Here is a 13,950-nt window from a genome sequence, read left to right as displayed (position 1 = left end):
TCTAGTCTTTAGCCCTCTTAGGCTTTTGCAGTATGGGCTCAGGGATCTGATTTCTACATTTCCTTGTGAGAGATGTAGGTCAGCGAGACGTTAATCCTCCCCCAGCCCTGTTGGGCCCCCCAAGCCTCCTGGTGCCTCCCCGCCCCCCACCCAGAGCCCTGGGCTATGCACTGGTCCCGCTGTCGCTGCTCAGTGCCTCCTCTGGTCTGGCCGCTCATTCTCTCCCCTCTTCAGCTGGCGTCCCCCTAGGTGGGTGCTGGTTGGACTCAGTCGGTGGCCTCTGTGTGCACAGGATCTGTGTGTACCCTGATCTTGGACACACGTGTCTTCAGGGCGGGTCTGTGGTGTGTGCTGCAGCGTGTGTCTGCTCTGTGAGGGGCGTGTGTGTGTGGTGGGAGGGGGTGGGAGGAGGGGCAGCAGCTCTGTTCTATTTTTACTGACCAGTTGCTGTGGCCCATAGTTTTTATAGCCTCCCCTCTGTCTGCGCCTTACAGTCTGCGGTCCTCGGCGAGACACAGGCCAGCCCAGCTCCCAGAATCTGAACGAGGTAAGCAGTTGCAGCCCAGAACTGCGGATCTAAGTTGAGCCCAGAGAGAGAAACCGGGGCTTGAGTTAGAGAAGACACAGGGTTTGGAGAAGGAAGACCTATGCCATGGCCTGTACATTTGGGTTTGCCAGAAGAACGGTCCCAAGATGCTTCCACAGTCCTTTATCCTTAGGAATGATATCTCTCCTGCAAAACTGTAACTGGAGGTAAAAATCTCCACTGCCCATTTTCAGGCTAAGAGCCAGGAGCAGAACTGCCCACAAGGTTGCTCAAGGGGCCCCAGGGTAGAGCCTGGTGGATTGTGTTTTACCCCAGGCTTCCCAGCAGGTCCCGGAGGGAGAGGGCGCCCGGAGGAAGGCGTTGGCATTGGGAATCGGCAGGGAGGGGTGGCGGGGCTGCATTTGGAAGTTTAGGAAGAGCCTGACGAGCAAGGAAGGTGGGCCACGCCTACTGCAGAAGACAAAGAAGGGGCTCTGGTGTGTGGGACTCCGGGGAGCCTCGAAGACCAGCCCCCAGCCCCTGCGGACTGAGGAAACCATCTTGCCTCTTTGTTCTTTGTCTCTGAGGGACATGTTTGGCTCCCCTTGCCCACCCACCTATATAGCAGGGCAAGAGCCACTGTGGGCAGACTGCCAGCCCCACTGTCCACTGCTCCTGGCTCCGAGAAGTAGAAAGTAGTTGGTGGGGTCCTCTAGAGGGAAAACCAATGGTGACAGCATTTGGGGTTGGGGCATGAGAGTCTGTGAAGGCAAAACAGAGGGCATCTTCTATATTGGGAGCCATGGCTGGGGGGTGGGGTGGGGTGGACGACAAATAGTACGAGCCACTGGATTTGGGGGACTGTCGACCCCACTGCTAAGAGCTCAAGATGGAGGGTGTGAGGGGTGTGGGAATATAATGCTTGTTAATGATCAAAGAGAACTGGGATGCCCTTGAACTGGGGTCCAAGGTCAGGGGGTGGGGAAGAACATGAGCCTAACCAGAAATTTGTGTTCCTGATTATCAGGTGTGAAAAAGATTGGCTCCTGTCCCTATACACACACACACTCACTTACACACTTATCCTTATGCACACGGAGGTTCATACGTTCAGCCTCAGTCCCCTAGGCTAGTTGACATTCCCAGTCCACCCGACAGGGCCTCGGGGAAGGGAAAGCCCAGCTCTGAGTCAACCCCTGGCCATCCTTCACTCCCTCCCTCCGGCGGTGGATTTTCTAATTATCTCCTCGCTTGCTACTTTTGTGGGGGAGATGGAATGCTAGCCCTCCGACCTCACATTCGCTGCTATCTGCATCCTGACTTCTTATCAGGTTTCTGCTTGTCTTCCACAGGACCTGTCAAGGGGTCCCATTCTGGTGGATATCAGAGCACAGGCTGGGGACCCCGGGGTCTGGCATCTGTCAGGGGGCATGCTGGGGGGCGGGCCCTGGAGCTTGGCAGGAGACCGGGTATGGCCCGGGCCAGGAGGGCCCCACACTGGTGACAGTGGGCTCTCCGAGGGAGGCGGGATCATGGCCAAATGCCCACCAGGGGAGAGGCACATCCCCACTCAGCCGAGACCTGCTGCCCCCTGGGGATGGCATTATGGCAGGGCGGTGGTGATGGACGGAAGGACCTGGAGGTGTTTCTTCACCAGCTCGTGTTTCTTTTTGGACTTATTGCTTGTCTTCAGAGGAGTGGAGCCCTCAGAATAAACAGCTGGTGATAAAATCTAATTTCAGCCAAATATCTGGGGAATTTATGGGTTGGATCCTACCTCTCCTTCTGTGCCCCCGGGTGACAGCTGAGACTCCGGGGTCACACTCCCTTTCCCCCTTCTCCACCCCAGGCCTCATCCTCCCCAGGCGGCAGAGGCAGAGGCAGAGGTGGGAGGCCCAGACGGCTTTCTGACAGTTGGGGGAGACTCAGGACAGGTGGCCGAGCCCCATTCATGGGCTGGGGGAGGAGGCTTCACAGGCACACAGGGAGAGGAGAGAGGTGGCTCTGGAATGAAATGACTGAGCCACTTTACAAACATCCTTTAGATTCTGCCCCCCACCCCAAACCAGGTTCCTGGGCCAAATTCTAACTCCTGACCCTGCACGTCCTGCCCCCGTCTCCCCACACATACACAGGTCTCCCCCATCCTTCAACTCACAACCCAGCTCGGGATGCCTGCCTCGCACACCTGCTCCCGCCAGAGTTGTCCTTCTCCGTCCCCTGATCTTTTGCACGACCCCACCCTCTACTGGAATGCTCTTTGTCCAGGCCCAGGCAAGATGGTGGGTCGGGTCTGGCTTTGGAGTGTCCCCCCGTGCCACCCCCTTCTTGGCCTGGGTCCCCCGACTATCAGGGGTGAAGGGAGCCCCAGGACAACCCAGTCGGGGGGCTTCGAACTGTGCTCCGCAGACCAGGGTCCTCACCGAAGGCCGCGGGACTGCTAGGTACCCCTTTCAGCCTGTGGCGCTGGCTCGCATTGCTTGAATTTGTTTTGCTTCCAAGTAAAATTTGGTTTGAACGAAGCGTTTAAGAGCTTTTTTCAGTGGACGACAATTTATCTCACCCCGATTTTTGCAGAGAGGAAAACCGGCCTGGAGAGGGTCAGATAAAGAGAGTAGACCGCAGGATTTGCACGGCCTGCTAGTTTAAGCCCCTTGGGGCAGCGCAGGGCCCCCTACGCGCCCCACCCCTGGGCTGTCAGTCACACTGTGCCCGCGAGGTGTGCCCGCCCAGGCACAAGGACTCGGCCCAGCTCAAGAAGAGCGCCCCCTGGAGCTGGCCCAAATGGCAGTTCCCTAAGTCCCATTGTTGCTCTGTGCTCCCCCTCTTCGTCCGCTGGAGAGACTCTAAACTCAGCACGTTGTGAAAGACCCCAGACCTCACTTTTCAAACAGATTTCTGTGGATTCTATTCTGTTCCCTACGAGGGCTGGCGGACTTTGCTGGAAAGGGCTCGATAGTAAATATTTTAGGTTTTGTATGTTCTATTGCATATTCTTTATTTTACACCCTTTACGCAACACAAGGCCGGGGGCCAGGTTTGGCCTGGGGTCTGTAGTTCGCAGACCCCCGCCCTACGTACCTGTCCAACAGAGCCACTTATGGTTCTTAGAGTGCTTCTCTGCATTTCTAAGATTTTTCTCTGTCTTGTGAGAGAATGAGGGAATGAATGAGTGAATGGATGAATGAGTGAATGAATGAAAAGAAGAATCAATGGACAAATATTTTTCTTGTCCTGGACCTGTTGGAATCCATTCCGTCTGATTTCTTCTTCCTGTTGTCTGGTTTTCCTGGGCCAGGCGGCTGACACAGCGCCAGGGCCCAGCTGGGTTGGGAGACAGGAGTTACAACTTGCTTGCTTTGTGCCCCCAGGTGCTGCCCCCCCCCACCGACCACCACCATGCCTGAAGTGTAAGTAGCCCCACCCACCCTGCACCCCCTGTGCTGCAGATTTCAGCCCCATAGGGGAGGCTCCATCTGTTCAAACCCCGAAGCAGCTCCCCAGGAGATCATGTTCTCATATAGAAACAGTCCTGAGTACTAGGTCCCCTGTGTCACCACATGTCCTGCTAGCCTTTGAGCAGAACCTATGCTCCAGGTTGCCTGGGGAAGACCTCTGTGGCCTCTTACAGAGTTCGTGTCTGCACAGGCCAGATGAAATGCATGTGCCAGGTCATGATTTGGCTCAACAGATGAACAAAGCGTTGGGAATTTGCCCACAAGGCCAGGGACGGAAGCTTTCCCATGCCGGAACCCTGTGTTGAGGCTTCCCTGAACTTCCACCACTCCACCCCAACTTACAATGGCTAACGCCTCCCAGGAAGAACCCAGTAGTCCAGAGGGCCACCGGAGTTGTATTTTGTTCTGCCGGAGCCCTTGAGCTGGTCTCCCTGCCTGATGCCCACTGTCCTTCTGGTGTATGGTTGTCACCACACCATCACTGCCCAAGCTCGTCCACGTTGTTCTGCTGTTTCTTATGTCTTCTGCATTATTCACACTCTGTCTTTTGCTCTTTCCTCCTATCCTTCTTGTGATGGATGCCTGAAGTGAGGTAAGTGAGATCTGGGGTATCTCACCATTCTTGATCACTTGTCTAGGCCCGAGGGACCATCCTGTTTTGGACAGAGTCAGTCCAGTAACAAGGGATGGCCATTGGGTTATTCTACCCCTGCCCAATGACCAAACATCGAGAGAGGAGCAAAGAGGTGTCCTTACACGTCTCTCAGGTCTCAGATAACGCTGACCCTGAAACAGTCCTGATTTATCAAGGCTGCTGAGAACACAGCCTGTGCCCCGTGCAAGGTCAGGAACTGGAGGGATCAGGCTGTGGACTCTGGTCTGACAAGGGTGGGAATCAGCAGCCCTGACAGAAGGGACGTTTGGCACAGAGATTCTCAGAGAGAATCCAGTTTACCGTTTCTCAATAGCTATATAAATCTATCAGTTTTGCTGAGGCTCCTATTAAAGTGAGTTGCCATTGATCAATGGTCAAATGAGGTGGCCTATCAACTCACCAAGAGGTGGGGGGAAACAACACTGCAACGGACATTTGCCGTGGGTGCAAGACAGGATATAAACTGTGGGTGGTAATGATTGCGGCAACAGGCCACTTCTCCCACAAGCACCCTAACCTGAAACGTAGCCCAAACCCCGCTTTAGGAGTGGAAGGGACAAACAAACCCTTCTGAACAGTGGGAGTGGAAGTCCCACATCCCGTGCATGAACTACGAAGCCCATTCATCCTCCCCCATTTTCTCCCTTAGAGCCTGCTCACTATGCCTTCCTGATGCACAGCACAGTTCCAGTAGACCGCTGCTCTCTGGCAGCAGCCAGAATCGACAGCCCATGGTCGGGAGGAGCTACAAGTGCTCAGAAGGCCTCACAGCCTCATTAGTTAGGGGTTGAGCAGCGCTCCTTACTGGCCCCTCCCCTGGTGGCAGGGGGGCGGAGGGACACTGCTGCAAGCTAAGACTTGTGAGAGCATACATAGCAGGCAAGAATATATCAAGTATTTTTAGTAAGAAGAGAGAACAATGTTTTTATACCTGAGAAAGACGAAGATGGATGGTGTTGACATTAAAAAAAAAAAAAAAAAAGAGCTGTGATGTCTAACAAGACATACATCCTGATGTGTGAAATTCACAGCTTGTTTCCGGACATGATAGATCGTCGAGGTACTGGGATATTACCGTGCCGAGCGCTAAGCGGGTGTGTCTGTTTCATGCCTTTCAAAGGACTCGAGCACCCATGATGTCATTCTGTTTGTAATAATTCTGTGGACTGAGGAAGGTGGGTCTCCGCTTCCTTATTTACAGATGAGGAAGGAGGTGGCCATAGAGGTCATGTGACCCACACAGGATCCCACCAGCACTAGAACCAGGATTGAAAGTGAGGGCTTCAGCCTCTAGGTCAAGGTCAAGGTTGAGGTCACTGACGACAGCATTCCTCGAATTTGAGGGGTTAAATCACAAAGATGGGGAACGCTAGGATTCTGGGACGTTAGGATTCTTAGGACGTTTAGGGGCGAGGATTCTGGGTATAATGGTGGTGAATCTGGAGGACACACATGCTGGCCTAGACCAGATTTTCCGTCTGCAGCCTCTACTTCACCACCCGTCTCTCTCCTTCTCACCATCAGAGAAAGTCCAAGATCACGGCCTCACGCAAGCTCTTGCTGAAGGTGAGGCTTTGTGCTGGCTCTGGGGGGAGAGCCAGTGGGAGGCAGAGGGGGTGTGGTGGAGACTCTGCGGGGGTGTGGAGGGTCAGGGGATAGTGAAAAAAAGGAGGCCAAAGGGCGGAGGCTGAGGAGGGAGGCCGGCCATTGCCTGGAGCCAGGTGGTCGCTGAGTGGAAACCTAAAACTAGGAAGACACGGCTCCTGCCCAGGTTCCTGAGGGAAGGCAGTGACCAGTTTGTGGGCATTCATCCACGGGTGGCTGCCAGAGGGCTTGCTTTATTTTGGCCAGAGTTTCTCTCTTTGGAGCTCTGTGGGCTGAAACAGAACAGAAGTGGCTACGGGGAAGACTGTGAGGGAAAACAGCTCTGGGGGCCTAGAGACACTGTGTGTGGTGGCCCAGGGTTCCTTCTCACCTGGCCCACCTGCGGGTCGCACACACACCTGCAGGCCTCGGGACCATCTCATCCACGTGCTCCCGGAGCTGCCTGCTCTGGGCCTTGACCAGCATGAGAGGACACGGTGCTTGTAGTGCCAGGGGCCAAGCCGGTACCAGCCTGGGGTCCTCCTTCCCCTCGAGCCCTGATGTTGGGTTGGGAGCGTGAGGGCCCCGGGTCCATGGTTCAGCAGGCTCTGTCCTGTGCAGAGCTTGATGCTGGCCAAGGCCAAGGAGTGCTGGGAGCAGGAGCACGAGGAGCGGGAGGCGGAGAAGGCCCGCTACCTGGCTGAGCGCATCCCCACGCTGCAGACCCGCGGCCTGTCCCTCAGTGCCCTGCAGGTGAGTCTGCGGGGCTGAGCCCCGAGCCCGGGTGGCCAGAGCCTGCACTAACACTGGGGCTCCAGTCTCCGTTCCTTCCCTAGGGGCTCTTCCCTAGCACGGTCTCATGTCCTCGCACAGGCCTCTAGGGGGTGGTGCTGGTAGATCCCCTTTCTTTCTGTCTTTCTTTCTTTCTTTCCTTCCTTCCTTCCTTCTTTCCTTTCTTTAGTTAGATTCCATTTCACAAGTGCAGGGAGGGAGCCTCGGGACATGTCCGTCCTTCCCCCTACAAATAGGTTTTTAATGTTTGAAAAACACAGATAACTGTTTAAATGCCAGCGACTGCAGAGAAAAGAGACTGGAAGGAAATACACCAAAATGTCACCAAGGGTCACCTCCCCCCGGTGGCATCACTTGTTACTTATAGTTTATTCTTTTTATTTAATACTTAGCTTTCAAATTTTCTATAATTTGCTTATTTTTTTAAAAAAATATTTTATTTATTTATTTGACAGACAGAGATCACAAGTAGGCAGAGAGACAGGCAGAGAGAGAGGAAGAAGCAGGCTCCCCGCTGAGCAGAGAGCTTGATGCAGGGCTCCATCCCAGGACCCTGAGATCATGATCTGAGCCAAAGGCAGAGGCTTTAACCCACTGAGCCACCCAGGCGCCCCTGCTTATATTGTTTTTGTGGTAAGAAAAATTTTTAAAGAAAACAATGACATTCAGAAAGGAAAACAAAGGGTTTACGCAGGGAGCTCTTAGCAGCCATGAACCTCAGAGGGAAGGGGTGTATCAAGTCCTTTCCAGAATGTAGGTATTGCAAAGCCACCGGGCAAGGAGGCAGAAAGGGAGGCTGGGGTCCAAATGACTCCTCTCCCCTCTTCTGTTCCTGTGCGACGAACCTTGCTTCCCCCAGGACCTGTGCCGGGACCTGCATGCCAAGGTGGAGGTGGTGGATGAGGAGAGATATGACATTGAGGCCAAATGTCTCCACAACACCAGGGAGGTGAGCTTGTAGGAGGGGAGGGGCATGGCTAGCCCAGGCTGGTTGCGTGGTGGGGGCAGGGCATGGGCACTGATGCTGGAACTTCGGACTAGGTCCCCCTCCTTCTGCAGGGTTTGGCAAGTGACCACGTGGGAAGTTCTGGTCCCTCCAGTCCGGCCCCATAGGGCTGGAGATGGGCAGGGAGAGGATAATCACACAGATGAAAAGCACAGACTTCCTCCCCACCTGCCACGCAGGCTCTTCGGTCTAAGAGGATTTGCCCTCTTTGCTCACCCACGCCAACAATCACATGCTGGTTAATAACCTCTTCCCTTTGTGGATGGCTCTCATGCGCACTGCATCCTTTGATCCTCCCTACGCGCTTCTGGATGAAGCAGATGCTATTATCTGCACCTTACAAAGGAGGACGCTGAGGTTCAGAGAGGCTGAGAACTTTAGTCTGGGTCACACAGTGGTGGTTGTGGGACCAGGGCTGGTCGCTACCCCCCGCACTGCGGTGCTCAGCGTTCCCTCGGCGTGGGGTGTGGGAGTAGGAGCTCCGTGCAGACTCTCCTCCCATGTGGTGGGGCAGAGCTCCTGCTGCTCTGGCGGGCTGCTCCTGGGTGCTTGTTTGAGCAGGGAGGAGGGGGTGGAGCGGGATCAGAGAGATTACTCTCTTCTCTTTTCTCCCCAGCAGAAATGACGATTGGTGACATCACTAATCTCCCCAGAATTCCCTCCAGAGATAGCACCCTCGGAACTCCCCCTAAGGGGTGTAGGACTTGGGGGGTTATCCACCTGACTGGGTCAAGGCTGTGCTCTCAATGAGCTGCTTTGAAGGCTCAAGGGGAGGGACTAGTTAGAAGCAGGAATGGGCCACAGGGATAGGAGGAAGCAGCCCCACACTGTGAAGAGCATTCCAAGCCAGACTTGTGCTGAGTTTGGTAGGACTGCCCCATCTATTCCCGTTACCATGACAGAGATGTGTTTTATCTGTCCATTTATTCATTCATTTATCAACAAACACCTGTGGTTGTTCCGAAAGGGATGGGTGGGTCTGAGTGTCCCAGAGGGTCTGGCCTGGAAGCTGGAGAATGTGGGGTGTAGCTTTGGCTGGAACCTTAGAAGGTTGCTCTGGGGTGCTCCCTCGCCATTGGACCCTTGCTCCTTCTCACCTGCAGATTAAGGACCTAAAGCTGAAGGTGCTGGACCTCCGTGGAAAATTCAAGCGTCCACCACTGCGTCGGGTCCGGGTCTCGGCTGACGCCATGCTCCGGGCCCTACTGGGCTCCAAGCACAAGGTGTCTATGGATCTGCGGGCCAACCTGAAGTCAGTGAAGAAGGAAGACACCGAGAAGGTGAGGACCCTTCTTCTCAGAACCTTTCACCCCCTGTCCTATCACCTGTCACTCCGTCACATAACCTCAGGCAGGAGCTCCTGTTGGAGGCCAGGCAGCCAGATAGAACATTCTAGAACCCTCTTGGAGTGATGGAGCCTTGTGATTCTCCTTGGGAGAAAGAAAATCTCTTTGCTCCCTTCCCTCAGGCTGCTCTCAATCTGAGGAGGAAACTGGGACTCAGAGGAAGCCAGACTGAGTAAGAAAGTAGAAACAGCACCCAGTGTGAAGAGAATGTGCAATTAGGGTGACCAGGGAGATAGTGCCCTCTGTCACTAGAGCGGAAAAAAGACAGGAGGTCATTAGGTCATTGTGGCCATTGGACACATGAGCACAGACATTGGAGAACTGAGTTCAATCACTCATTCAGCAACAAATCACTCAGAGCTGATTGAACTCGATATATGTACTCAGAATGGATGGGCTCTAGAAGGAACATGGATGAAAGACATGGTCTTCGGCCCAAGGAGCTTCATAGAGAGAGGAAATGGTAGGTTGTATGCTGGTAAAATGGAAAATGAGCCAGTTTAGGAGGAGGTAGGCTTCTTAGAAGAGGTGGCCTTGAGCTTGCCTTGAGCACCAGACCAGGAGGTTGGCGTGGGTCTGGAGGCAAGGCTGGACTGTGGTTTACCAGGGTGGGAACTGACGCCGGCACCCCATTGCGATCATCCAGAACTCCCAGTTGACACAGCTTCCTTCTTCCAGTGAAGCCTCAGCTTGTCCCTTGTCTACCCCAAATGTGTCCTTGGGCCTCACCTGTGGGGCAGGGGTGCTGGGATTTCCTCTTGTCAAAGAGGCTGATTTTCCCTCACCTAGTTTCTCTGGTGCCTGGAGGGCCCCCAGTTGCCCCCCGGCCTGCTTGGTCTCCAACATGTGTGTGTGGCCCCCCATAGGAGCGGCCTGTGGAGGTGGGTGACTGGAGGAAGAACGTGGAGGCCATGTCCGGGATGGAAGGCCGCAAGAAGATGTTTGACGCCGCCAAGTCTCCAACCTCACAGTAGAGGTACCTAGAGATGAGCTCCCTTCTTCTGGGCCCACCAGCCTCTAACAGACAATAGGAGCTCCAGGACAATGGCTGTTGGGTCGGGCCCAGTGTGGCACATTGATGGGGGTCAGCTTGGGTCGACTCAGTCCTGGCTCCAGCCCCCGGAGACCTTGGGCAGATCATTTCTGCTTTGGGGCAGTTTTTGCTCCCCTCATCTCCAAAACTGGAGGTTCTCAGTCAAGGTGTACCGGTACCGCCAGCAAGGTTCCGACTCCACCCCTGAGCCGCTGAATCAGTAACTCTGGGGGTGGGTCCAGAATCTGGGTGATTCTCCCCTAAGACCTTGAGATCCACTGGGTTGGATGATCCCTGAGGACCCTCCAGCTCTGACTTTCTCAGAGTCTAAGCTTTTAAAAATACCTCTTGGCAAAGTATCCCAAACTCAGAGTCCCTGGCCTCGGGGGCGGGGGGTCCCATTCAGAGAAGACAAGACCACCCCCTGCCACCCCTGAGGAAATTGCTAGAGAAAGCAGCAACATTAGGCCACATAAAAGCCCCACAGAGTGCTGAGGCCTGCTGCCTTGCCCTGGCACAGGAGGCCTTCCAGAGCCCTGAGCTCTCTGAGGAAGAGATGGGCAAGGGTTAGCAGGTACAGGAGAAGGGCCTGTTTCAAGGCCGAGGTGCCAGGAAAGCACAGAAGTGGGAATTAACCAGCTGAGGGAGAGGAGCCACTGTAGGGCTTCCGAAAGGGATGGGGCGCTTAGCTTGGGCCCTGGCTGAGAAGCTGAGGCTTTATACAAGCCCTTCTAGATGATGGTCCAGCCTGGATGGGGGCAGTAGGGAGGGTGCTAGGGGTGAGAAGTCCCAGAACTTCACGCCCCCCAGGGAAATCTGTAAGATAGCTTCTGCCTCTTTTCCCCTACAGGCCGGCTTGCTGCTCTGTGCTCTGGGCTTCCGCTTCCCGCTCCTCCCTCCAGCCCAGCTCCCCTCTCTGCCTCCCACCCTGCATTTCTGGAGCCTTCCATCCTGATCCCACCTCTCCCCTCCAGCCTGAGTGCCCTCCTCTGGAACTGGGATTAAACAGACACCCGAGAGGACACACAGCCATGTCCGAAGACCTCCCCCCTCGCAGGGTAGAGACCCCAGGTAGCTGAGCTGGGGAGGAAGAGGTGTGGCAGCACCTTCCCCTCTGGCCCCCGGCTGCAGCCCTGCACTGCTTCCCTGACCTGTAGAGTGCCCCCCCAGGCATCACAGCTTCTCCATTAAAAACCAGGCTCCTGGTCATTTCTGTAGCTCTGGCTGTGAATGCTCAGAAGAAAGAGAAGACAGGGAGTCTGGAGAGTGGGATGAGGGTGGTTCTAGGCAGGAGCTCGGGGTCCCGAACGGAGGTCCAAGGAATTGGCAGCTGTCTGCTGAAGTCCCTCTGGGACCCATTCTGCTCAGCCCCAGTGACATCACGCAGCACCCTCTCAACCACCCAGGTTGCTCAGATTACCCAAACCCTAACCTCTGCTGCAGCCCCAGCCCCTCCTAATGAGGGCAGCCATCAAGATGGGCCTCTCCATTCAGAACCCCTCGTCTCGCTTGATTTCACAATTCCCTTTCTCTGCAAACCTGGATCACCTCTCCCTGGTAGCTGCTGGGTGTTCCTGGCTATTCTGGACTGAGAGGTCAGGGTGCTTTCAGCCTCTCTCGGGGACCCACAGGCACCGAGTGGGAGTTGCTCCGCACCCAGGCCCCGCCTGCAGGGACACCTTTGCAGTTCTACATCTGGCCACTAAGTGGCTCCTTTCCCCATCGCAGCCCCTGGGGCTCTTCATTCCTTTGGACCCCTGTCTGCTCTCTCCACCCTCATGCCCTCTCCTCCCACTCATTTTCTCTTCAGGCTCCTGTAGGGTCATATCCTCTGGGACATATCCTCTACATCCGCTGGCCTCGAGGTGGGCTGGACAGTGATCTGTCCTCTAGGTCATGTTCTTCCTCCATTCCACTGATGTCTGGACCCAGAGGGTGAGGGGTGCCAGCCTGCTGGAGTGGAATGGGGGGAAGCGGCAGCCTCTCTCCCTGCCCTCCCACATGCTCCTCCTATGGAGCAGAGACCAAAGTTCTGGGAAGAGCAGAGCCTGGTTTTTCAGGACAGTATCTTGGCGACTCCTGAACTAAGCCTATAAAACCGGGGCCCTTGGACTTTTTCACCACCCCAGCACTGGTCCCAGGAGAGGCTGAGCTGTCTGAGGAGTCCCCCTTCCTCCTGCCCTGTAACTCCCTGTTCTGTCCTCAGCTCCCAGTGTATTATTTGCCATAAATACCAGAAGCTGAGTACAAAGTGCACTGCCAACTACCCCCTGGGGCAGGGTCTAGATCCCGGGGCTGCCCAGCCTGCCAGCCCCTTGAGGGACCAGCAGCTTGAGTGGATGAGCGGAGGCAGCACTCTGCCCAGGCTTCTTCTACAAACAGCTCAGTCGGCAGAAAGGCAGATGTGTGCAAAGAACACGACTCCAACCATACACAGAAACCCTTCGGCACAAACACACCGCAGAAGTGAAGCTGGAGAACCTGATGGGGCCAGTCCGTGCCCCAGAGGATGGGGTTGGGCTCCATGCCCAGGCAGCGACGGAAACCCACCCTTCCCTGCCTCCCAGGGCTCCTCCTTGCTGGCCTGGGTCCAAAGCATGGTCTCCTTGCTCTGCCTCTGCTCAGCCCTTTGAGAGAGCCTGGCCCCAATTTCCAAAGCCAAATCTCAGTTAAACCTCAGTTCCGCCAGTCGACTATTAACCTGGGGCCCTGGCAGACTGGGATCTCCACCCTGCCTACAAAGGCCGGAGACCAGCCCCAGGCCTGACTCAAAGCAAACACTGGGTGCCCCGAGCCCGTGGGGCCAACTCAACACACCCAAGGTGAGGGCCCTCTGGGAAAGGGCCACGGACTCACACAGAGGCTTCCTGGAGGTCGTCATCTCGTCCTTCCTGTCTCCCAGCAGGGCTAGACCTAATCCATCCCCTAGGTGGGCAGAGCAAGGGCAAAGGGGCCAAAAGCTTCCTGAGAGCGAAGACCCGGGGAATGGCCTGGGTGAGGGAGGAGGCAGGCTCCGTCACAGGGCCGCTTTGTGGGGGAGAGCAACGTTTGGGAGGGGGCTGCTCGTGGAGTCATATCCGTGAACAGGGCCTGGATGGGAGGCACGGTATCTGGAGAGCCATGATTCTATTTCTTTTCACGTGGAGGCCCAAGACCGGACCAGATTCAGGGGCAGCTGAGCCGGGAGCTGGGCCTCCCAACGAGAACAGCTCCCACTGGCAGCCCGCCGAGTATACGCCGGGTGCCACCGTTCACACCCTCACATTTCACCCTCACAACGCCCCTCTGAGAGAGAAGCACAGAGAGGTCACTGCCTTTCTGCCCTGTGGCCACACAGCCAGTGGACGGAGGGGCCAGGATTCAACCCAGGCAGTCAGAGTCCACATGCTTAGTCACTATTTTAGTAATAATAAAAATGATGCTCAATGCTTTATCAGAATTATATCATTATATTCTCACAAAATGTTAAGAAGTAGATACTTTTTAAAAAAAATTTATTTATTTATCTGACACACAGAGATCACAAGTAGGCAGAGAGGCAGGCATAGAG

The 13,950-nt window shown here is 55.3% G+C and overlaps 1 protein-coding gene across 1 annotated transcript; it reads left to right on the top strand.

Annotated features, from left to right (window-relative positions):
* The first annotated feature begins 460 nt into the window (after positions 1 to 460).
* On the top strand, positions 461 to 13,831 carry TNNI1 (troponin I1, slow skeletal type). The gene is made up of 9 exons (XM_013058139.1): positions 461 to 547; positions 3,898 to 3,936; positions 4,573 to 4,576; positions 6,164 to 6,205; positions 6,845 to 6,976; positions 7,875 to 7,964; positions 9,125 to 9,301; positions 10,234 to 10,343; positions 11,251 to 13,831. Exons 2-8 carry the CDS (start codon positions 3,926 to 3,928, stop codon positions 10,339 to 10,341), a joined length of 564 nt encoding a protein of 187 aa, XP_012913593.1. The 5' UTR covers positions 461 to 547; positions 3,898 to 3,925; the 3' UTR covers positions 10,342 to 10,343; positions 11,251 to 13,831.
* The last annotated feature ends 119 nt before the right edge of the window (positions 13,832 to 13,950 follow it).

The sequence above is a fragment of the Mustela putorius genome, unplaced genomic scaffold, assembly GCF_011764305.1.
Source record: "Mustela putorius furo isolate JIRA1106 unplaced genomic scaffold, ASM1176430v1.1 tig00000508_pilon_pilon_pilon, whole genome shotgun sequence".
In the NCBI taxonomy this organism is placed as follows: domain Eukaryota; kingdom Metazoa; phylum Chordata; class Mammalia; order Carnivora; family Mustelidae; genus Mustela; species Mustela putorius.
Note: the sequence above shows the minus strand (reverse complement) of the source record. Positions and strands in the feature narration are given on the sequence as shown.